This window comes from Pongo abelii, chromosome 5 (genome assembly GCF_028885655.2).
Source record: "Pongo abelii isolate AG06213 chromosome 5, NHGRI_mPonAbe1-v2.0_pri, whole genome shotgun sequence".
NCBI classification, from domain to species: domain Eukaryota; kingdom Metazoa; phylum Chordata; class Mammalia; order Primates; family Hominidae; genus Pongo; species Pongo abelii.
The window spans coordinates 24,423,910-24,448,880 of record NC_071990.2 but is presented as its reverse complement, the minus strand read 5'-3'; the positions used below and the strand labels follow the sequence as shown (position 1 = coordinate 24,448,880).

At 37.3% G+C, this 24,971-nt stretch overlaps 1 protein-coding gene across 2 annotated transcripts in view; it reads left to right on the top strand.

Moving 5' to 3' along the window:
* The first annotated feature begins 13,453 nt into the window (after positions 1-13,453).
* DCDC2 (doublecortin domain containing 2) overlaps positions 13,454-24,971 on the top strand; it is a 192,060-nt gene continuing 180,542 nt past the window's right edge. The window contains exons 1-3 of one of the 2 annotated variants that reach the window (XM_054557285.2): positions 13,454-13,642; positions 16,200-16,589; positions 20,410-20,464. In XM_054557285.2, coding sequence (XP_054413260.1) covers positions 16,297-16,589; positions 20,410-20,464 — 348 coding nt within the window. In that variant the 5' untranslated portion in view covers positions 13,454-13,642; positions 16,200-16,296. Of the gene's footprint in view, positions 13,643-15,680; positions 16,590-20,409; positions 20,465-24,971 lie in introns of those variants that run through there. The other variant, XM_003780521.5, reaches the window with a different exon arrangement.

Genomic DNA, 24,971 nt, shown 5'->3' with positions numbered 1-24,971 from the left:
ACTGATTTTTGTGAGTCTTGTATGAGATCAAATTTCATTTTGTCCATACGAACAGCCAGTTGTCTCAGGATCATTTACTGTATAGTCCCCAGTAATGGATTGTTACCTCTGTCATAGATCAAATGTCCAAATGTAAGCCAAACCTCTTAAAAGTTCTGTTTTGAGGTCTGTTTCTTTGCTTTCTATTCTGTTCCATTGGTCCGATTGTCTAGGCCTACAACAAAAGTATGCTATTTTAAGTATTATGGTCTTATAATCAGTTCTTATATCTTGTGAGAAATATCCCACCACTTTTTTTCTTCTTTTTAGGGATTTCTTGGCTATTGTTGGTCTTTGGCTCTCCCATCACAAAAAGGAGAAACGGAATTAAATCAGAACTTGAAAAGGGGGAGGTAACTGAAGATGCTGCAGGTATTCAAAAGAAACGAAGAGGATGTTTTACACACTATACCAAATACTTTTAAAAACCAATACAATTAGAACTTCTCCAAATATGTAATTTACTAATATGACTCAGGAAGTGATATTTTTTCAGAAGTTTATTTTCTGTTTGTTGCTAACAATGTATACAAGTGTAATAGATCGTTGTATTCATTTAATGTCCAGAAATTTTATAAACTCTTATTAATTCTAATAATTCATCCATAGATTCTTTTGGATTTTCTATGTATATATTCAGACTATTTGGGAACAGGGTGATTTTATTTCTTCTTTCCAACCCATATACATTTTATTTCTTGTCCTTTGCCTTACTGCAATGGCTAGTAACTACAGAAGAATTTTGAAGAGAAGCGGCCTAGCAGGCAACTTCACCTGTTCTCTGTCTCAAAAAGAATGCCTTCAATGTTTTGTCATTTGTGGGAACTCCTTTTTTGGGGGGTGGATGTCCTTTGTATGTCAAGATATTTCTAGTCTATTCCTAGTTTGCTAAGAGATTTTATCCTAAATGGATGTTGAATTTGATCTACAACTTTTGAAATGATCATTTTATTTTTCTTCCTTAATCTACAACTTGGGGAATTAAATTAATTCATTTTAAAAATTTTGGACAAACTTTGCATCCCTGGTATTATCTGACTTAGTTATGATATACCATCTTGAATTTCATTTGCTAATTTTTAGTTTAAATTTTTTGCATTTATGTAATTTTCTTCTATTGTTCTTGCCAGATCTTGGTATACAAATTATGATAGCTTCTGAAAGAGTTAGTGTTAGATTGAAATTACAGTTCCTTAAATGTTTGGCAGAACTCATCAGTGAAGCTATTGGGTGCTGTTAATTGTTTTTTGTTTGTTTGTTTGTTTTTAGAGCCAGGGTCTTTTATTTATTTATTTATTTCTTTATTTTTTGAGATGGAGTCTTGCTCTGTCTGTCACCCAGGCTGGAGTGCAGTGCCGTGATCTCGGCTCAATGCAACCTCCGCCTTCTGGGTTCAAGCAATTCCCCTGCCTCAGCCTCCCAAGTAGCTGGGATTACAGGCATGCACCACCACGTCTGGATAATTTTTGTATTTTTAGTAGAGATGAGGTTTCGCCATTTTGGCCAGGCTCGACTGGAACTGCTGATCTCAAGCGATCTACCCACCTTGGCCTCCCAAAATGCTGGGATTATAGGTGTGAGCCACCGCGCCTGGCCAGAGACAAGGTCTTTTGAAAGTCTAAAGCATCTATCATGTGTTTCATCTTTTCCATTTTTGCCATTGTTCCTTTATGCTGTCATTCATTTGATTAATTTCCACAGAATTTTGTTAATTTTGTGTCTTATTGAAGAACTAACTTTTGGCTTGTTGATCATCTCTATGGTATAATTTTTTCCTATGTCATTAATTGTTGCTTCTTTAAAAAAAATCTTTCCTTCAATTTCCTTAAGTTTATTTTGCTGTTGTTTTTCCAACTTCTTAAGGTGAAAGTTTTTGTTTGCTTGTTTTTTAGCCTTTCTATATCTATATATCATCAGAAGTTGGCAAACTATGGCTGGCAGACCAAATGTGGCCCACTGCCTGTGTTTCTCAGTAAAGTTTTATTAACACACAACCATGGCAATTTATGTGTTGTTTATGGCATTTTTTGTGCTACAATGGCAGCAATATGGCCCACAAAATCTAAAATATTTACAGTCCAGCCTCTTATTGAAAAAGTTTGCTGATCCCTGCATTAGATCAATGTTGTTAACTGTACTGTTCAAATATTCATTTTCCTTACTTTTCTTCTCCTGCTGCTTCTGTCAATTTTCGAAAGATGTGTGTTATAAATTACAATTCTGATGTCAGATTCCTCAGTTTGTCCTTGTAGTTCTGTCAAATTTGCTTTACTTTGGATCTATGGGTATTCAATGACTATACATGTAAAATTGTTGTATCTTCCTGGTGAATTGAACTTTCAAGTAGTTGAGATTACAGGCGTGAGCTGCCATGCCCAGCTAAGTTCTTTTTTACTGTCAATGGTCTTTTTTGCCTTAAGGTCTCTGTGTGCTGTTAATATAGCAATATCAGTTTTTCTCTTGGTTAACATTTATGTGGCATACATGATATATATTTTTCCATCCTTTTGCTTTGGTGTACCTTTATTTTTTGATTCACCAGTTTAATTGTAAATGTACAATTCAGTAGTTTTTAATATAGTCACAATATTATGATCATCATCATTATCTAATTCCAGAATATTTCCATTGTACCAAAAAGAAATTCTGTACCTTCTAATTTCCCCCTCCCTCACCCTCTGGTAACCATGAATCTACTTGCTGTCTCTGTAGATTTACTTAGTCTGGACATTTCATAGAAATGAAATCATTCAATATGTGACCTTTCATTTCTGGTTTCTTTCATTTAGCTTAATGTTTTCAAGGTTCATCCATGATGTATCAGTATGTCATTCTTTATGGCTGACTAATATTCCATGGCATGGATTTACCGCATTTTGTGCTCTAACCATTCATCAGATGGACACATGAGTTGTTTCTACTTTTTGGCTATTATGAATAATGCTTCTATGAACATTCATGTGTAACATATGTCAACATGTTTTTTAACATGTTATACACAATTTTTTTGTATGTGAACCTATGTTTTTATTTTTATTTTTTTGAGACAGCGTCTCTCTTTGTCACAGGGGCTAGAGTGCAGTGGCATAAAAACGGCTTGCTACAGCCTTGATCTCCCAGGCCCGAGCAATCCTCTTGCCTCAGCCCCTCAAGTAGCTGGAACTACAGGTGCGTGCCACCACGCCTGGCTAATTTTTTTGTATTTTTTGTAGAGATGAGGTTTCACGATGTTGGCCAGGCTGGTCTTGGACTCCTGACCTCAAGTGATCCTCCTGCCTTGGCCTCCCAAAGTGCTGGGATTACAGGCATGAGCCACTGTGCCTGGCCTGTATGTGAACATATGTTTTTAATTCTCTTGGGTATATGCTTAGGAATGGAATAGCTGGGTATGTGATATCCTATCTCTTTTTGAGGAGTTGCCAACTGTTTCCAAAGAGGCTGCGCCATTTTACATTCCCACCAGTAATGTATGAGGGTTCAAATTTCTCCACATTCCCACCAAGATTTATTTTTTTCCTCTTTTAAACTATTATAGCCATCCTAGTGGATGTGAAACAGTAGCCTCTATATCCATTAGTATTTAGTGTGTCCCTTGTAAACAGCACAGAGCTGGGGTTTTCTTTCCGTATGACAACCTTTTTCTTTCACTTGATGCATTTAACCCATTTATTGATTGTGATTAATGACCTAATTAGATTTTTTTTTTTCTTTTTGAGACAGGGTCTTGCTCTGTCACTCAGGCTGCAGGGCAGTGGTGTGATCTCAGCTCACTGCAGCCTCCCCCAGTCCCCCGCTCAAGAGATCCTCCCACCTCAGCCTCCTGAGTAGCTGGGACCACAGGCATGCACCACCATGCCCAGCTATTTTTTTTTTGTAATTTTGGTAGAGACAGAGTCTTGCCACGTTGCCCAGGCTACTCTCAAACTCCTAAGCTTAAGTGATCTTCCCACCTCAGCCTCCCAAAGTGCTGGAATTATAGGCATGAGCTACTACTCCTAGCCCTAATTAGATGTTTATCACATAATTTTGTGCTTTGTTTGTGTCATGCTGCTTAAAAACTCTTTCTTTTAGATGATTACGCTTTTTCTTTATTTCATTTTCCCTGATCTATCAGTTTGGCAGTTACACTCAGTTTGTCTATTTTTTTTTTTTTTGAGACCGAGTCCCGCTCTGTCACCCAGGCTGAGTGCAGTGGCGTGATCTTGGCTCACTGCAACCTCCGCCTCCCGGGTTCAAGCGATTCTCTTGCCTCAGCCTCCTGAGTAGCTGAGATTACAGGTGTGCACCACCATGCATGGCTAATTTTTTGTACTTTTAGTAAAGACGGGGTATCACCATGTTGGCCAGGCTGGTCTTGAGCTCCTGATCTCAGGTGATCCACCCGCCTCAGCCTCCCGAAGTGCTGGGATTACAGGCATAAGCCACTGAGCCTGGGCTCAGAATGTCTATTTTTTAAAACAATGATTACCCTATACATTTTAACATGCATACATAACAATATCACAAGTTATTATATTTATCTTTCTCCACAAAAACAAACAAAAGGGCCTTATAATGCTTACATTTTGATTACTCTTTTCCCCATTTATTTCTGTTATTCTCTTTTTGTTTGTTTTTTTTTTTTTTGAGACAGAATCTTACTCTTTTGCCCAGGCTGGAGTGCAGTGGCATGATCTCAGCTCACCGCAACCTCCACCTCCCGGGTTCAAGCAATTCTCCTGCCTCAGCCTACTGAGTAGCTGGGATTACAGGCACGCGCCACTGCACCTAGCTAATTTTTGTATTTTTAGTAGAGACGGAATTTCACCATGTTGGCCAAGCTTGTCTTGAACTCCTGACTTCAAGTGATCCACCCACCTCAGCCTCCCAAAGTCTTGGGATTACAGCCACGCCTGGCTTATATGCTATTATTTTCTAGTATTCTAGTTCTATATGAATCACACATTCCACAATCAGACAGTGTCATTATTGTTTCCTGCAGCCATTTAAAATATTTATCACATAGTTACCAGTGTCTTCATTCACCATTCCTTCTTGCCTCTCAGACTATCATTCAAGGTCAATTTTTTTTTTTTTTTTTTTCTGTCTGAGCCAAGTTCTTAAAATTTCCTTTAATGAACTTCTGTTGGTGGTAAATGCTCTCATTTTGTACTCATTCTTGAGAAAGATAATTTTGCCAGGCACAAATTCCATATTGACAACTATTTTCAAAGCACATTGAAGATCTTATTCCACTGTTTTCTGGTTTGTAATATTCCTTTTGAGAAATCAGTTATTAATTGAATTGTCTTTTCTTTGTAGGTAATATGTGTTTTCCCACTAACTTCTTTTGATTTTTTGTTATGTGCATATTTTGTATCGCAGAATCACGATATCCTAAGGTGGTTATTCTTTGTTTTTTTTTCTTCTTAAGATTCATTTGACTCCCTGAATATGAATATTTGAACCTTTCAACAATTATAGAAAACTTCAGTTAATGCCTCTGCTTCATTCTCTTTGTGTCTCCTTCTGGAATTTTGATTAAAGATATAGTAAATAGTCCTACTTTAGCTTCTAACCCTTCTTTCATATTTTTCATCTATTTTCTCTCTGTCCTGTCTTCTGGATAACTTATTTGTTATTTTTTTCTTTTTTTTAACTGAAGTCCAGGAATTAGATGCAAGGATAACTTATTTGAATATACTGTTTTAGTTTAATAATTCTCTCTTTGGATGTGACTAATCTGCTATTTAAACTCTTCATTGAGTTTTAAATTTTAATTATGTTTTTCAATTCTAGAGATTCTGCTTCACAATTTTTTAAAAAAACCTTTGGTCATTTAAAAAGTCTTTTGTTCTTATACTTTCAATCGCTTTTTTTCTTTAAATATAGTAAACATAATTATTTTACATTCTGCCTGTGATAATTCCTGTATCTGAAATTTTTGTAGGTCTGATTCTTCTGTCTGTTGTTCCTTCAGATTCCCATTTATCGTTTGTTTTCTTATAAGTTTTAGGTCTTTTTACTGTATATTCATGTTTCTTGGAACATTATATATGGGGATTATCTGTAAATTGAGTAGAAGCTGTGTTCCTCCAGAGAGAATTTGTGTTGGTTTCTGTCAGCCATCTGAGAACAATTCCAGTCCAGGATCACTTTACATTTAATTCTTTGCCTCACATTTTGTAGATCACAAAGACAGAGTTAATTAGGTTCCATAGCTATCTAGGGGTCAACTGATGTAATGATGAAGCATCAGGATGAAACTCTGTGATCCCTTCCTCCCACCTAGGCCTTTAGCACAAACGGGAAAATAAGCATATCTTCTTGCCGTAACTGCTCTGCAAAGAGGACTGATTTCTTATTCACCATTACATTTATGGTCTAACAATTTGAGGTTCCATATTTGCATAGGGAACTTCTCTCTGAATCTTCACCTTGGGAGGCCCTAGGCCTATCTCTTGTGTCTCTGTCCCTCTGTAGCCATCAAAATAACAGTTCCAGGTCACCAGGGCATGGGCAGGTATACTTAAAGCTGATTTTAGTGCTTGCTTACTTCCCAGGATTTCTGTTATCACTCAAGTTTTGGCTTTTCGGAATTCTTTTCATTCTTGCCGAATTGGCAATGCGTTTAAAAAGGTTTAGACATTTAGCCAGGCATGGTGTCTCATGGCTGTAATTCCAGCACTTTGAGAGGCCAAGATGGGAGGATTGCTCGAGACCAGGAGTTCAAGACCAGCCTGGGCAACACAGAGAGACCCCGTTCCTCCACAAAATTTTAAAAAATTAGCCGGTTGTAGTGGTGCACACCTGTAATCCTAGCTACTAAGGAGGCTGGGGCAGGAGGCTTGCTTGAGCCTAGAAGTTGCAGTGAACTATGATCATGCCACAACCTGGGTGACAGAGGGAGGCCCTGTTTCTAAAGAAAAAAAAAAGATTTAGATATTGTAAAAAAAGATCCAGCGTTTTGGATTGCTTTAGAAGGAGAGTGATCCAAGATATTTAGCTCACCGTGTTGTTAGGAATGAAAGTCTACAAATATTCTCTTTAAAAAGCACTAAGGGCAGAAACCACGTATGAGCATATATACTCCATAATGGTTTCTAATACAACACTGGGCACATCACAGCAGCTGTTCAACGCTCCTCAAGGTGCATCCCTTCTTCCTTCATGTCCGCACCACCCTTCATGCTCAGATTAATTCATTTAACAAACATTTATTAAACACTTAATGTTTACCATGATACTAATTGCTAGAAGATCCATGGAAGATACCTTCTTCTATAGCACAGAGAAAACAGAAGCTCTCGGTTTGAGTTTTCTCAACTTTCCTTCACCTCGGCCTCTAAACTTGCTACTTTATAGGGGTTTGCAGGTCTCATTCTAGTAAACTGAATGTTTTTTCACTTCTATCAAATCTGTCAACATAAAATTGTATATGTTTTTCCGAGAAATAAAATTGTAACTTGGAGAAATAAGGTATTTGGTTTATGTAGAATTTGAAGATAAACAACTATGGTTTTCTTCAGAATTCACTTTATGGTTTTCTTCAGGATCCACTTATGATTTTATATAAAATAAAGTTTAATGTTTCTGGTTTTAGGAGATTGTTTCTACTCATCTCACATTCTAAGTGGAAATAAAGAAAGTAGTAAATGATTACTTCTGGCTGGGAGAAGTGGCTAACACCTATAATCCAAGCACTTTGGAAGGCTGAAGCGGGAGGATCATCTGAGGTCAGGAGTTTGAGACCAGCTTGGCCAACATGGTGAAAACCTGTCTCTACTAAAAATACAAAAATTAGATTGGCATGGTGACAGGCACCTGTAATCCCAGCTACTCAGGAAGCTGAGGCAGAAGAACCCGAGAGGCAGAGGTTGCAGTAAGCCGAGATCATGCCATTGCACTCCAACCTGGGTGACAAGAGCAAATCTCTGTTCCAAAACAAACAAACAAACCTCTAAACCTAGGTGAGGCAATGAGGATGAGCAGTAGAGGAAGGATTAAGGTGTGTTAGGCAAATGGAAGCTACCGGATTTGGTTCTGGATAGGAGTTAAGGATGATACCCCTTATAGTCAATATTGGCCAGTGAGTTAGCCAGTTAATATAGCCAACTGGGGTAGGCCACCTAGCACATGGATTTGAAGGAGAGGTTAGCCATTACCAGAACTAATTGAATTCACCTGACAAGAGGCTTATCAGAGAGTCACCATTATCCATGTGTAGGTCCAAGAAACAGTCTCAAGGCCCTCAAGTTCCTGTTCTTTTTGAGGCTAAGATGTGAAAACCAATTGTAAAGGTGACACTTTTTAAGGAAAAGCTAGCAGAATATGTCCCACATTTCATACATATCTCTGTTGCCTTGAAAGGATATTAAAACTGAATACTGGTTAAGAGAGCTTGGTTTCCTGTGTAGGTGCACACCTCTGCACGTGGCTGTGCATTTTCTGTGGAAGCTAAGCAATTAGTCTTAGAATCTCTTCAGTTGTCAAGGACTGTACTTTTTTTTTTTTTTTTTTGCTGATCTGAAAATATGTTTCCTTCTACAGGAGCATTTTCCAATTTTTTGAAGTTTTAAGTTAATTTTTAAACTTAATATATTTTCCTTTTATTTATTCATTCATGAAATATTTAGTAATTACTATGTTCCAGCCTCTGTGCTAGGTACTAGTAAGACAATGATGAATAAAATGAACACAGTCCTTTTCCTTAGGGAATTTATACATATGAACATTTAACTCTACAAAGATTAAACATGTAATTATATAAAGCTTTACAATTAAACATATAATTATATGAAGATTTGTAATTACATAGCCAGGCATGGTGACTTGTACCTGTAGTCCTACCTACTTGGGAGGCTGAGGTGGGAGGATCACCCGAGCCTATGAGGTCAAGGCTGCAGTATGTTAGGCTCATGCCTGTGAGTAACCACTGCTCTCCAGCCTGGGCAACACAGTGAGATCCTATCTTTTAAAAATAAATAAATAAATATTTAAAAATTTATAATTATCATTGATAAAACCTACAGAGAAAAAAATATATAATATGTTGGGGGTTTATCCTGATCTGGGGAGTGGGGTAGAGAAGATTTCCTGGGGAACTGACCTTTAAGTTGGGACTTGATCTATAGAGGGAGTTGGAGGGAGCCAAATAAATAGGAATGGGGGGATAAGGGGCTACAAAGTACATCCAAAGGGATTTTAAAGGAAGCGATGATACAAGTCTTCACTTTGGAGAGCCATAAGAAGATTTGTGTGAGAAGAGATGGAAACTAAAGCAACAAAAGTAGTATATTTATGGCTTTGTAATCAAAGTTGATGATATTGGATTTCACTGTAAGAGAAATGATAAGGATTTGAAGAATTTTAAGCTGGAAAGTGAAATGGATAGATCTGTGTTTTCAGCAACCCTTCAGGATGACTGTTCTGTGGATAATGGATAATAGGGAAGCAAACTGGAGACAGGGTTACCTCTCAGGGGATGATGATGCCTTGAATTCAAAATGTGGAAATGGGTTTGGAGACAAGTGGATGGATTTAAAAAATATTTGAGACATAGAATTGATAGAACTTGGTGATTAGTTGAAGAGCCCTTATAAACCTAGGGTGCAACGTGGTCTGGTTTTAGCACAGTATTACATCAAAATAAATATTGTTTAAGCAGAAATATGTAATTGAAAGCATTTCAGAGATCTAGGCTCTTGAGGAAACAGCAAATGCCTTGTTGGTATTGTTATTTTTCTTTTTGATTTTTTTGAGACAGGGTCTCATTCTGTTACCCAGGCTGCAGTGTAACGGCATGATCATGGCTCACTGCAGCCTCAACTTCCCAGGCTCTGATGATTCTCCCACCTCAGTCTCCTGAGTAGCTGGGACTACAGGTGCATGTCACTATGCCCGGATAACTTTTTTTGTTTTTTGTTTTTTTTAGAGATGGGGTTTTGCCATGTTGGCCAGGCTGGTCTCAAACTGCTGGGCTCAAGCAATCCACCTGCCTCAGCATCTCAAAGTGCTGGGATTACAGGCTTATGCCACCGTGCCTTGCTGGTGGTATTATTTTTAATGCACAGCAAAACTTCTTTAAGAGTCTTCTTTGGCCATCTCTCTCATTCTCAATGCCTTTCATATACTTAGGAAGAAGCTAACATACAAAACTCTCCCCTCCTTTCCTATGTGTGTTCTCAAACATTCCCTTGCATCCATCTGAAGCTCCTCATTCCTCAGCATTCCGCTCCTCATTCTACCTCAGCTCTTCATGATCAGGGTTTATCTAACCTTTCTGGCTTCTTAAAGCCTTCTCTCTCTGCTCAGTGTTCAGACTTTGCACAAGAGAGAAGAGCTCCAAAACCAATTCAGCAAGCAACAGGAGCAGGGAGAGAGATTGCAAATATCTGACTGTTTTTGTTGCTGTTTCTCTGCCACAGTAAAACATGTTCTATGAAGAAGAGAAGTGTGTATGTTCTAGCTTTGAGCAATGAGTAGATGAGGGTCCATTTGTGGAGACAGGAAATATAGGAAAAGTGATTTTGAGGAAAACCTGAGATCACGTGAACGTTTTGAGTCTAGGTTGCCTTTTAGATGGTCTAGAGAAGCTGTCTGGAGAATTGTGTGCCTGGAACTGCCTTGTTCTGGCGTGTGAGGCAATTGTTAAATTCTCAGGAGTTGTAAACACGGGCATTATTAAAAAGTAATTTATAGATATACGATTAAATAAAAAATAATTGTATAAATATACAATTAAATAAGAAATAATTGCATAAATATACAATTAAATAAGAAATAATTGCACAAATATACAATTAAATAAGAAATAATTGCACAAATATACAATTAAATAAGAAATAATTGCACAAATATACAATTAAATAAGAAATAATTGCACAAATATACAATTAAATAAGAAATAATTGCACAAATATACAATTAAATAAGAAATAATTGCACAAATATACAATTAAATAAATAATTGCACAAATATACAATTAAATAAGAAATAATTGCACAAATATACAATTAAATAAGAAATAATTGCACAAATATACAATTAAATAAGAAATAATTGCACAAATATACAATTAAATAAGAAATAATTGCACAAATATACAATTAAATAAGAAATAATTGCACAAATATACAATTAAATAGGAAATAATTGCACAAATATACAATTAAATAAGAAATAATTGCACAAATATACAATTAAATAGGAAATAATTGCACAAATATACAATTAAATAAGAAATAATTGCACAAATATACAATTAAATAAGAAATAATTGCATAAATATACAATTAAATAAGAAATAATTGCATAAATATACAATTAAATAAGAAATAATTGCATAAATATACAATTAAATAAGAAATAATTGTATAAACATATAATTAAATAAGAAATAATTGTATAAATATACAATTAAATAAATTACATTGAAAACAAAGATAATAAATACTCAAAACTCATCTCCGTCTACATTTTACTACTATCTGTGCTCTTAAAGTTACTTAAGTCTGCTGTGCCTGCATGGTGGAAATACCATACAATAACTTGCTAGTGCACATTTCTGGGCTTCAGTGATGTTAGATTGGCATCTGGAAATTGGCCATATTTGGAGTAAACCACAGAGATTGGCAAATGCTATGAATCAAGGCCTTCTCTTCCCTCCTCAAAGCCAGCAGTTAAACACTTAGCACCACATCATATCCAAGAGACATCTGGATAAATGAATCTAAGCTCAGGAGACAAATCCGGGCTGGAGATACCGCAGTGGGAGGCATAAACTTGATGCGGGCAGCTTCGTGGGCTGGCGACAGGGTCCCACATGAAGAAGGACCCCATGATTGGTTTAAGGCTCTGCTGTTGCTATCATAAAATTCTTAATTTTTGAATAAGAGGCCACACATTTTCATTTTACACTGGGCTAATATAGATGATAGGGAATTTTAGGCTGTTTGGAGAGGGGGGCTACTTAATTGCCTTCCATTCCACGTAACAAGTATTCTGTCTTACTCAACTATGCGGTAGCACATTTTCACAGGTATTTTCCCCATCCATCCCTCAACCTATGCATTCTCCACAACCAGCTCACAAAATTTCCCTTGTCTATTTCCTCCCTGTATTGTTCTCTTTGGCCTTCTTTTGAAACTTATTAACTTTTTTTTTTTAACTTTCATTTTAGGTTCAGGGGTACATGTGCAGATTTGTTACATAGGTAGCTGGTGTCACGGAGGTTTGTTGTACAGATTATTTCATCACCCAGGTACTAAGCCTAATACTCAATAGTTATTTTTTCTGCTCCTCTCCCTCCTCCCACGCTCCACCCTCAAGTAGGGCCCAGTGTCTGTTGTTCCCTTCTTTGTGTCCGTGAGTTCTCCTCATTTAGCTCCTATTTATACGTGAGAACATGCTGGTATTTGGTTTTTTGTTCCTGCGTTTGAAAACTGTTAACTTTCAAAGCATTAATGTATTACATGGCTTTAATAAAAATGTTTCTTCAGAACAGAAATCTCGAAGGAAAAAAAATTTTCTCTCCAGATTGCAATGTCCCACATATTCATCTTTCACAGTGGTATGACAGTGGTTATGGAGCTTGTGGAATAAGACAGAACTGGGTTTGAACTCTCTCTCTTTCGTTTTCTAATCCTTAGAGCCTGTGAATGGGTTTGAACTCCTGTGTGTGACCTGAGGTAAATTTCTTTGATTTCTCTACCCTTCAGTTTCCTCATCTGAGGAAAGAATAATATTTACCTCTGAAGGTTATTGTGAATATTAAATTAGATAATCAACATAAAGTGCCTTACATAATGCCTGGTCCATGGTTATAGTGTTCAATTAATGGCAGTTCTTCTTTTTATTCATACACGATGAGATAGGAACACCCAGTAATTTGGACACGACACATGGTAGAAAAGTCTTAGGAGGAATGAAGGGAACACTGGCAGAGATAAGCTGCAAGATTTCAACTCTTTAAACATTTTCCTGGTGCCACAATATGTATGTCCCAGACTGGACCGGACAAAGCGACTCTTTACTGGGGCTGTTACTATTCTCACAACTCCTCTCCCTGTTATTCCGCAGACAGAGCTAACAATCTACACAAACAGCACAGATGTGGGCTCTTGAACAGCCAGTCAGACGTTTAGCCTTCTTGCAGCAGTGAAAAATCCTTTCCCTGGCGTAAAGCTTGGCACAGGATAGGCACTCAAAATTTTGTAGGTTTCCCTTTTCACCGCCGTGGCCCCAACTAGCACACGGCCTTGCACACAGGCGTCCATTTACTGAATGAGCGCATGATAATGTCAGCTGTTTCTCCCTCTTCCTCCAAACCCCTGTTCTTCCGCCTCTGCCCGACGCAGCCAGCATATCCCAAGGAGCCAGGCGCAAGCCAGGCCTGGTTCACTGACTCGCTCCCCGCGCGAGGCTGCGGTTGCTATGGAAACAGCGGGACATAACAACTCCGTTCCCCCTGGGTGAGAGAGGCCCGCAGAGGTAACAGCAACTGGAGGAACAGCGTGAGCGGCGCGCGGCCGCCGCAGAATTCACCACTGTGCCACCCGAGCCGCCCCGCCCCCGCGCGGCCGGCGCCCGAACTCCCCTCCCCTCTCCAGCACGCGAGTGTCGGTAGGTACTACCGCGGCGGGCACCTCCTGGGCCCGCCTCCCCAACCAGAGCCCCGCTTGCGCGCTGCCTGCTGTCTTCATGTGATGCGCACCCGAGCTTCGCCGCCAGGCGGCGCTGATCATCGGGGAGGGAGTTAGGGGTCCTAGACACGCGAGTCTTCGCTCTGTTTCTCATTCATTCATTCATTCATTCACTTAAATGTATTTTTCCCTTCCTTTCTTCCCTCCCTCCTTCCAGGATGGGGTCTTGCTGTGTTGCTCAGGTTGGTCTCAAACTCCCGGGCTCAAGTGAGCCTCCTGCCTCAGTTTCCCAAAGTGCTGGGGTTACAGGCATGAGTCACGGTACCCGAACTCTCTCTTTCTCTCTCTAAATATATATATATAAAACATATATATATAAAGTATATATATATAAAACATATATATATAAAGTATATATATATAAAACATATATATATAAAGTATATATATATAAAACATATATATATAAAGTATATATATATAAAACATATATATATAAAGTATATATATATAAAACATATATATATAAAGTATATATATATAAAACATATATATATAAAGTATATATATATAACATATATAAAGTGTATATATAAAAATATATAAAGTATATATATAAAATATATATTAAGTATATATATAAAAAAATATATAAAGTATATATATAAAATATATATATAAAGTATATATATAAAATATATATATAAAGTATATATATAAAATATATATATAAAGTGTATATATAAAATATATATATAAAGTATATATATAAAATATATATATAAAGTATATATATAAAATATATATATAAAGTACATATATAAAATATATATATAAAGTACATATATAAAATATATATAAAGTATATATAAAATATATAAATAAAGTATATATATAAAATATATAAAGTATATATAAAGTATATATATAAAGTATATATATAAAATATATAAAGTATATATATATAAAATATATACAAAGTATATATATAAAATATATATATAAAGTATATATATAAAAATATATATAAAGTATATATATAAAATATATATAAAGTATATATATAAAATATATATATAAAGTATATATATAAAATATATATATAAAGTATATATATAAAATATATATAAAGTATATATAAAATATATATATATAAAGTATATATATAAAAAATATATATGTAAAGTATATATACAAAATATATATGTAAAGTATATATACAAAATATATATGTAAAGTATATATATATAAAATATGTAAAGTATATATATATAAAATATGTAAAGTATATATATAAAATATATAAAGTATATATATAATATATATATAAAGTATATATAATATATAAAGTATATATATAAAAAAATATATAAAGTATATATATAAAAAAATATATAAAGTATATATATAAAATATATATATAAAGTATATATATAAAATATATATATAAAGTATATATATAAAATATATATAAAGTATATATAAAAAATATATATAAAGTATATATAAAATATATATAAAGTATAAAGTATATATAATATGTAAAGTATATATAATATATATAAAGTATATATAATATATATATAAAGTGTATATATAATATATAAAGTATATATATAATATATATAAAGTATATATATAATATATAAAGTATATATATAAAGTTTATATATATAAAGTATATATATATAAGGTATATATTTTCTAAGACAGGGTCTTGCCGTGTCGCCCAGGCTGGAGTGCAGTGGCAAAATCACAGGTTACTGCAGCCTCGACCTCCTGGGCTCAAATGATCCTCCCGCCTCAGCCTCCGAGATAGCTGGGTCCACAGGCGAATACCCTGCCCACCTACTTTTTTTTTTAGTTATAGAGACCGGGTCAGGCTGGTCTCAAACTCCTTGCCTCAGGCGATCACAGGCGCGTTATAGAGACGGGGGTTTCCCTGTGTTTCCCAGGCTGGTCTAGAACTCCTGGTCTTAGGCAGCCCTCCCCCCCTGGGCCCCTTAAAGTACCGGAATTTGCAGGCGTAAGCCACCAAATCTGGCTTTGCACATTTATCTTCCAGCAAAGAAAAACCTGGGCAACTACAGCCAGGAACTTAATTGCTTTAATTTGGGAGCAAGCAGGAGATTGAGGGGTAAGGGTGCAAGAAGAGAGAAAAGAAAAATTAGGCTGTTTGGAAAGGGTAGCACAGATATGATGTAAGAAATTGGGTTTCACCATATTTGTGTGTGTGTGCGTGTGTGTGTGTGTGTCCTCCTCTCTCCTGCCCTCACTCGGCGTGCCTGTTCGAAGGCCCCGCGCGGTTCCTGCTCCTGCTCCTGCTCCGAGGCGGTCCACCTTGATTCTGCCCGTAGCAGGTGAACCAGGTGTGGTGCGCGCACTGCGGGCTCTGATTGGCTGTGCACGCCACGGTGAAAAACTTGAACGTCTACTCCGAGTCCTGCAGCTCCTAGTGTCTCCTCGGGGTGGACGCCAGGCGCACGGCCGTTACTTCTCTTTCACCTGTGGATTCGTCAGTTTCTCGTTCGTTTCAGGAGGCGATCCCGCGCCCTGGGTGCGGTGAGGCCGCTGGGACAGCGGAGTTGCCTCCCGACGCGAAGCAGCGAGCTGAGGCGGCGGCCAGCGGGGAAGATGAGCGGCAGCAGCGCCAGGTCCAGCCACCTGTCTCAGCCCGTCGTGAAGAGCGTGCTTGTGTACCGCAACGGGGACCCCTTCTACGCGGGGCGCCGCGTCGTCATCCATGAGAAGAAGGTGTCCAGCTTCGAAGTCTTCCTGAAGGAGGTGACGGGCGGCGTTCAGGCACCCTTTGGGGCCGTCAGGAACATCTACACCCCGCGGACTGGCCACCGAATCCGGAAGCTAGACCAGATCCAGAGCGGCGGCAACTACGTGGCTGGAGGCCAGGAAGCCTTCAAGAAACTCAAGTGAGTCGGTCTCTCCCACCGCCCACCCGTTTAGGTGCCCTATAGTGTGGGGTTGATATGAGGAAATGCAGATCCCTACCCCCCCACACCTCAGTGGTTGAGGGGCTGTGACTTCTCGGTGTGATTGATGCCCCTTAAAACTCTCGTTGCAGTTGGGGGGCAGAGGTTGACACTGTGACTGGAGAAGGAATTTCACTTGGGTAGCAGTAGGAGTAAACTTAAAATCTGTGTATAAACAACAGGAATCTTAAAAAAAAAAGTATCCTTGCAAAGGTTAGTGACCAAACTGATACTTTTGCATTTTCCGATCAGTTTTTTCTTTCTTTTTCCTTATTTTTTTTTCTTGGAACGCCATCCTTTTAATTTAAATAAACATTCTTAAAAATCACTTCCAAGTGTTGGACACTGTATTGTCACCAGAGGAGAAAATTGCTCTGCATTTCCCGTACTGTTTAAATTATTTCAATCTTTCATTCCAAGTAGAATTGACAACACACTTTTGTGACCCTGCTCCCACCGCCTGCATGTTTATGCTGTTAGCATAATGCAGGAAGAGTTTACTGGCTGACTGTATTTGTCGACTGTCTGTCTCAAGCCACGTGATGAGACCTTCAAGGGCAGGGGTCCTTATTCCCAGCTCTTGAGCTCACTCACAGTGAGTGTTCAGTGAATTAAGAAACCGTCAATTCAGGGAACAAAGATGAGCAAGGCATGATTCCTTGTCTTTAGGAGCTTTCAATCTAACTGGGCTACCTGCACACTAAGAATTTTAATGCAAGGTACAAAGGGATATGTGCAATTAGAAAAATAAAGTTATGTGGGAATTGTGAGTTGAGAGTTGGTTGGGGTGGGCATTATAGGACAGGTAGAATTTTACATTCCATTTTTTTTTTTTTACAGCTTTATTGAGATACATTTCTCATAGCATAAAGTCCAACCATTTCATTGGCTTTCAGTGTATTCAGAGTTGTGCAACTATCACCACCAATTAATTGTAGTTCACTTCCACCCCTCCCGCCAAAACGTTTGTACCTCCCAGTTTCCTCTGTCCCCTGCCATCTGGTAACCACTAATCTATTTTCTGAATCTATGGATTTGTCTATTCTGGACATAACATATAAATGGAATCATATGATATATGGTCTTTATGTCTGGTGTATTTCACTTACTGTAATATTTTCAAGGTTCATCCATGTTGTAGCATACATCAATACTTCATTCTTTTTATTGTTGAATAACATTCCATGATTTGGGTATATTACCTTTTATATCCATGCTTATCCATTAATCAGTTTGATGTATATTTGGGTTGTTTCACATTTTAACTATTAAGAATAATGCATCTATGAATATTTGTGTACAAGTTTTCATTTCTCTTTGGTGTATACCTAAGAGCGAAATTGCTGGATCGTATGGTAACTCTGTATTCCATAGTTTAATAGAACATTTTAATTGAAATTCATCTTGGGCCCCAGGATAGAAAAAAGCCTTGACCATAAATCTAAGCTTATGAATTCATAAGCATTATTGGATTCTTAATAATTAAAATTCAAATATAGTCTTATAACTACATAGAAATATTTTTCAAAATATCACTAAAATTCTTGAATGTAATCCTTCTCCTATATTTGTTTAAATTGAGTTCTAGGTATTCTATTATACTTTTTGTTGTGTCAGACATTCTTTTCATGGAAAGTGAGGGATATATTTGGATTTATTTTTCCCTCCCCTGAAGCTTCTTAAGCATGCTTTGTTAAACTTCGTAAAAAAGGGCTAAATGAAATTGCATGCTTAAAAGAAACTTAAAACCAGGAGACTGAAGACTGAGTTGCTGATCAGCTCTGTGTCCTTGGGCAAGTCACTTGACTCAGCTAATCACTTTCTTAATACAGAAAAGGTACATAATCATTTGTACCACACAGGGCTGTGATAAAAAGTAAATGCTATAGATGTCAGTGTGTTTTGTAAACACCAAAGTGTTACATAAATATAAGACACCTCTATGACCAGTTCCTTTTGTTACATACTTTATTTTTTATTAAATATTTCCATATAAAGCAATTTCATGGAAATGAAAGGCTGGTTCAGAATCTCTGAAAGGCTGAAAATTGTAGACTCACTTTTATAATTCATGTTCTTTTGTTTATTTGATCCTACCAACTCACAAGATTAAAAAAAAAGATACAGTCCCACACCAAATAGAAAGTGTACTCAAATCTCTCTAAAAGATTTGTATGTTATTTTTGCTTTTAGTTCATAAACAAAAAAACTGAATTTGTTATAACAGTGTCCATGGTTAGGTTTCCATGCTGACAGATGACTATTTTATTTGTGTTAAAGAAGTAGTATCTATGGTTATAATGATAGAAGCCAAGAATACTTGAATGTTGAATATATTTGAAACTCAGCGCTTGTAAGTTTATATAAAGAATGGAGAAACTGTCAGAACAAAAGAAAGCCCAAACGATATTGAGGACAATTTGTGGGCCTTCATTTAGACCCTAAATGATGTTGAGAAAGAGAGCAACATCTTTTTCAAATGGAACTGATCAAATCGCTGCTTGAATTGCTTTCACTTAGATTTTTCTAATATTTTTGAAATGATAACTAAACATCAGGTAGCTATTAAACCCTTATTTATTTCAAATGTGAGACCATACATTCACAACCTTTATTTTACAGCAGAGAATTCTAGAGATTATTTTCCCCAAAACTTTCCCTGTGCATTGTTGGAAGTTGACTCTACAGCATGAATCTTGTAGATCTGAAACCACTTTCCTGCACATGACAGAATATTTTGGTATTATTTCAAAACTCTGCCCCTGCAGGTCCACAAAAGACCCATTTTATTGCTAAGACGGAGTGTTTGCACTGTTTTAAAAATATGACTACTTTTATATAGGGGCATTGTATGACAATTTCCAGAGATATCAATTAACTAAAGTATTTTATCCAAAAAGGCAAACAGCAACAATAAAAACATTTCAATAGCCAGAATTAATTCTAACATAAGCTTTTTTGGGACAAGTTGGCAATTATAGTAGTTGGGGTAAAGGATTGATCTATCATTGTAAATTATATGTTAGATTTATACTTTTTAATATTAAAATGTTTATTTAGCACATTTTATGTATGAAGCACAGTTTAGGGACCATTTAAAACGGACCACATCACAGTGATATTACACATGAAGTTGACAAAGATATACAATTTTCAGGTTGTGCTTATGTAACAGCTAAAGAATGATCACTGTTAATATCTAGAGCAAATAGTAATAGAATAATAGGGGTCTCCAGAGGTTAACTAGTCCATCCATCTGTTTCTTAGCTGAACCAATTACCAAAGTCATCCCACATGACTGTTTTTGTATCATTAAGGTGCTCTCGTAGAGAAAATAATTTCTCAGCCTTTCCCAGTTGTTACCCTAATGCATGCCATCAGTACTTCCTTTGACCTAAAGCCTGTATTTAATGGAACAGTTAAGCAGCTTTGCACATAAGCCACTCTTTTAAAAAATCAAATCTGTAAGAATATAGTGTATATAGTAAGCAGCTAACTATTAAGAGGGAAAAATGTTCCCTAATAGATGTATATATTTCTAAGACTTTCCTTCTTTTGAAGTTAGGGTAGACATGTGTCAGCTCTGGTTGGTGACACTGCAAGCAGTTTTTACTATTGTAATTGCTTTTAATTTGTAGCTATTTGTTTTTGCTTTAAGGTTGAGTATTTCCTATGAGTTGCTTTATTTTTTAATGATTTTTTAAAACAAATTACTGACAAAGTCTGTAAAAGCAACTCTTATTGTTTGTTTTTTCCTCAGTTACTTGGACATAGGAGAAATCAAGAAAAGACCAATGGAAGTTGTTAATACAGAGGTAATGCAAACATTATTTTGAAGATTCAAATAAATAATGGTGCCATTTGTTTTTTATGGTGTGTCTTAGAGATTTGGTTGTCATTCTACTTTGATGAGTTCTCTAATGTAAAGAAATGGGACATTATATGTTTTAAGGCAAAGATAATTCTTTCTTTGAATCATTGTCAGAAATGGAAAGACTGAGTAGGTGTTCTAAGATGTGCAGGATATGTCAAGATTAGACAAAACATGTTTTTCTCTTTTCTAGCTACATGTTCTCTGATTGAAATCCATGGGAAGGTTCCCTGTCAAGTGAGAAGATTCTGAGCATTGATAAATAAATCTTTACCAAAGCTACATCCTCATCCTAATGTGCCTCTGATAACTCAGTGTTTGAAATAGCTAGGGTCACCCTGACTGCCCCTGAGGCTTTCAAAGGAGATGAGTAGATGTCATGTGGACACTTTGTGACGTCAGGAAAACACCTGTTTTAGCTTCTATCAAAGTACGAGTTAAGCATAGTTCGTGAAAGCTTATGTGAAGGTTGGAAAAGGAGCTTGTGAAATATTCAGAATATCACATTCCACATAGCTTCTGAAACCCTGGTGGAGTTTTAGGTATTCTGTAGGATGTATTCTTTAGTTTGTGAATGAAAAAATAGATTAAAAACAAAGTTGGGGCCACAGCCTGAGACGGAAAATTGTAGTTAGATCCAGAACAGGCCTCTGTTCACCAGCCCAGACAGCCACTCTTCCCATTCAGACCCCAAATAAACAAGTGCTTCCAATGGGTAAGTTCTGTCAATGCAGAAATGGCCAACAGGCAAAGTAGTTTTTCTCACTTGTAGTCCAGAGCCCCAGAGGGACTCTCCTTAACACTCACCATTTCCTCTCACATCATGTTTGTGCCTAATAGGACCAAATAGGCCCCTCTAGAAAAAATACTGCATAAGAAAAAAATTCTAATTTTACAGTATTTGAAGAATATGAGGTTAAATTCATTATTCAAATAATCTGTAGAAAGATGTACCCTTCCTAGACATCATTTAACATAATTAATATTTTGGTTTGTGTTTTTGATTTTCAGTGCATCAAATTGATTAGTCACGAAAGTGATAGGCTTTGTAGCTTGAAGTAGACAAAGGTATACAATTTTCAGGTTGTGCTTACGATATAGCTAAAAAATGACCACCAGTTGATATCTGTCTCAAATAGAGTAGTAATAAAGGACAATTTTGTGAATTTGTTCTGGATGTGATTCTGATGAAAGGATACACACCTGTTTAAAGTATGCTACCTTGCATGAAATTGATGAAGAAACCTGGACTTCCGCAATAGAATTTGAGATGTGTGAATTCCCAAAAAATGTGAGCACAGTGTATTTACTCTGGATTCCAGTGTCTTTGCTGAAGACATTATTCCTAGTAAAAGACAATAGGTGTGCAATAGATTTATCGAATATACTTTTTTCCTAAAAAAATTTTTTTTTGAGATAGTCTCCCTCTGTCATCCAGGCTGAGTGCAGTGGCTCGATCTCTGCTCACTGCAACCTCCCCCTCCTGGGTTCAAGCAATTCTCCTGCCTCAGCCTCCTGAGTAGCTGGGATTACAGGTGCGTGCCACCACACCCGGCTAATTTTTTTGTTTTTAGTAGAGATGGGGTTTCAGCATGTTGGTCAGGCTGGTCTCGAACTCCTGACCTCATGATCCACCTGCCTTGGCCTCCCAAAGTGCTGGGATTACAGGCATGAGCCACTGCGCCCGGCCTTAAAATAGTATTTTTTAATAACAGAAGCATTCACAGAAACTCCAGTTCATTTAATTTGCTTATTGTTCTTCCACTTTGGGGACAGTAACCATTGTTTCTCTTTACTTTGCACTTACCCATGAGCCAACATAGAAGATCCTTATTTATGGATGCACACCTTAAGTGTGAAAAACCTACCCCTTGTCTCCAAATAAAAGACTGCATCTCTTTCATCCTGCTTTCTACTGGTGACTCCCTCCCACTTACTCCTTTCCTCTTGCTGCCCTGCTGTGGCCTTTTATTTCTTCTCAGTCCTTACCCATAAACCCTTCTAAAGGAGATGAAAAGAGAGAAGTAGAAGAAATTGTGAAATGCAAAGGAGATGGGAAAAGGTGATGAGAAACTGCTTGTCCATGCTCTTTCCCGCATCTTCCACGCACTCATGCCCAGCTTTCCCACTTGTTCACTAGAGTCCTCTCTCCCACTGTGCCCTCCTGTCCTAAACTTTCCTCCAGGTCTGGACAAGCAGTGTGTTCACTTCCCTCACTTCACATGTCCAGTCTAGAGATACCTTCCTCCCCAAAGTTCGCACCATGACCTTCACCCTCCGAAGTCTGCTTTGAGCAAAGGCAGCCCCTACTTTCATTGCCAGAAGGGAGGGTTTTTGGATTCTTGGCATCTCAAAAGGGAACTGTGAAAGCATTTTTCTTTTGGAAATATCACTTTGACTCTGAATTCTATGGTATTTTTACGGCTGTTTTAGGTAGAGCATGAGTGGAAAAGGGTTTTGCAGGCTGCCCTGACAACCTAATTATACTGTGTGATTTTTAGTATGGGAAACTACCTTTCTCTTTCTCACAAGTGATTTATAGTCAGACTTTTGGAGTTCAACAAGTTGATAAGTTGGAGGATGATCTACGCTCAAAATTTGAGAACAGACTTGATAGAACACTGGCATTTCACAAAAATTATAGATCTTTAAAAATCTTAGGTGGGTATTTCCTTTCAACATTAATGTGTTGAGAAAAGTTTGCACATCTTGTTAAGTGCTATTGAGGATGAGCATTCTTTCGAGTGTGATGATATATAAAGGGAGATCAATAGAGAATTATTTTTGAAGTGGATTTAGAACATGAATACTTCATGAAATTGGAGGGTTAAGAGTTGTTTCAAGGGGGAGTTTCAGTGCCATAGTAGCACAAAAAAATTCAAAAATGTGTCATTGTGAGGGATGAGTAAAATAACTTACTCGCCAAAATGGGGGACATTTCCTTCAAATCTAAGGTAATTTTGAGTTTTCAGTGATGGGCCTGCATAATAAAAGCCACTACCCCAGTATACACAATTCAGTTTTTCTGGTTGCCTAAAACATACTAATTCTGATTATTCCGAGTACATTTTACATGGAAAGACCTTTGCATTTCAATGGGGTCATGCAGAGTGTGTGACACTGGGTCCTACCCACTGTGGCTGGGACACCCTTTCAGTGAGTGCTGGGAGTTATTCCTTCTCTTTTTCCAGAGCAGCTCACCCAAGACCATGTGTACAATTTGTTGCTTTTATGTAGTTAATAATTTAGACAAGATGGCACCTGCTTATTGACTTCAGGTCATGCTAACTAGAATGTGCGTGTCACCTTGACATTGGAAATTCTTTTGTGGTTTGTGTCACTGCTTGCTTGTTCCACGAGGCTCATCTTTGAAGAGAAACTTAAAGGACAGCCAATGCTATTCCTCTTCCTCTTTATGGCCTCATCATGGGTTTGGAGAAAGGCAGAACTGTAATGGACCTAACCCAAAAGAAGCATAGGGTCCTATTTGGTGAATACTTTGCACAGCAGGAAGTAATGGGGTGGAGGGGGGGGAATAAAGAAACAGAAGAATAAAAGAAAGAGGAATAAGGTGACTCTGTGGTTGTTTGCACCCACCTCAGAGTCAGGGCACCATATGGGCTCAGAGCAGCCTATCCCTGACTCTCTACACCCAGATCCTGCTTTTACTAATATCTAAATAAACAGATCTCCTAGATTGCCCTTGTACTCTTTTTTCTGCTCCTGAGTCATTTTGCATAGCTATATTTTCATTTTTCTTCCCACTTTCTCTGTATCAGTGGTAGTTTAATGAAGACAGTTTTCTTAGCTTCTGATCTTGGTAACTCATCTCCTTGTATTTATGACTTCCCAATCCTCTCTTTGCTTCCTTGTGTCCCACCTCTGAGTCCAGTTTCACATCTCATTATATCTTCTAAGTCCTAAGTTGATTTACCAGCTCCTTTCTTTCCTCTTTACCTTAAGCAGCCTGTGGGAGTCCTCTGTCCTCATGCAGTTGGAGACCTCTGATTCTACATGTGTGATGCCTTTACCAGCACTTACTCTTGCCGCTACCCTTCTGCTTTACTGAATGTGATTTCTGCTTCCTCTCTTCTTGTTTTCCTACCTTGTCCTCTCTGCTTCCATGTTATTGAATGCCTATACAATGCAGTGGGCAGAGTAAGCAAAATGAACAAGACATGCATGACCTCTCACCTCCAGGAATTTATAGTCTTGCTGAAAAGACAGATGAGCATCTCTAGTACTACATCATAAGTGATTCGATTTAGTAGATATAGTTTGCATTGAGCCATTTAGTTCAAGTGCTTCTGGCTTTATCATGTTGCAGCAAAGCCATTTGTGAACCCTTCAAATGGAAGCGTCCTTCTGCTTTGACCTGGCATTGTAGATCTTACTGTTCATTCCTGTACCTCATGTGTCATCCATGTAGTGTGTCCTTCAAATAACGACAT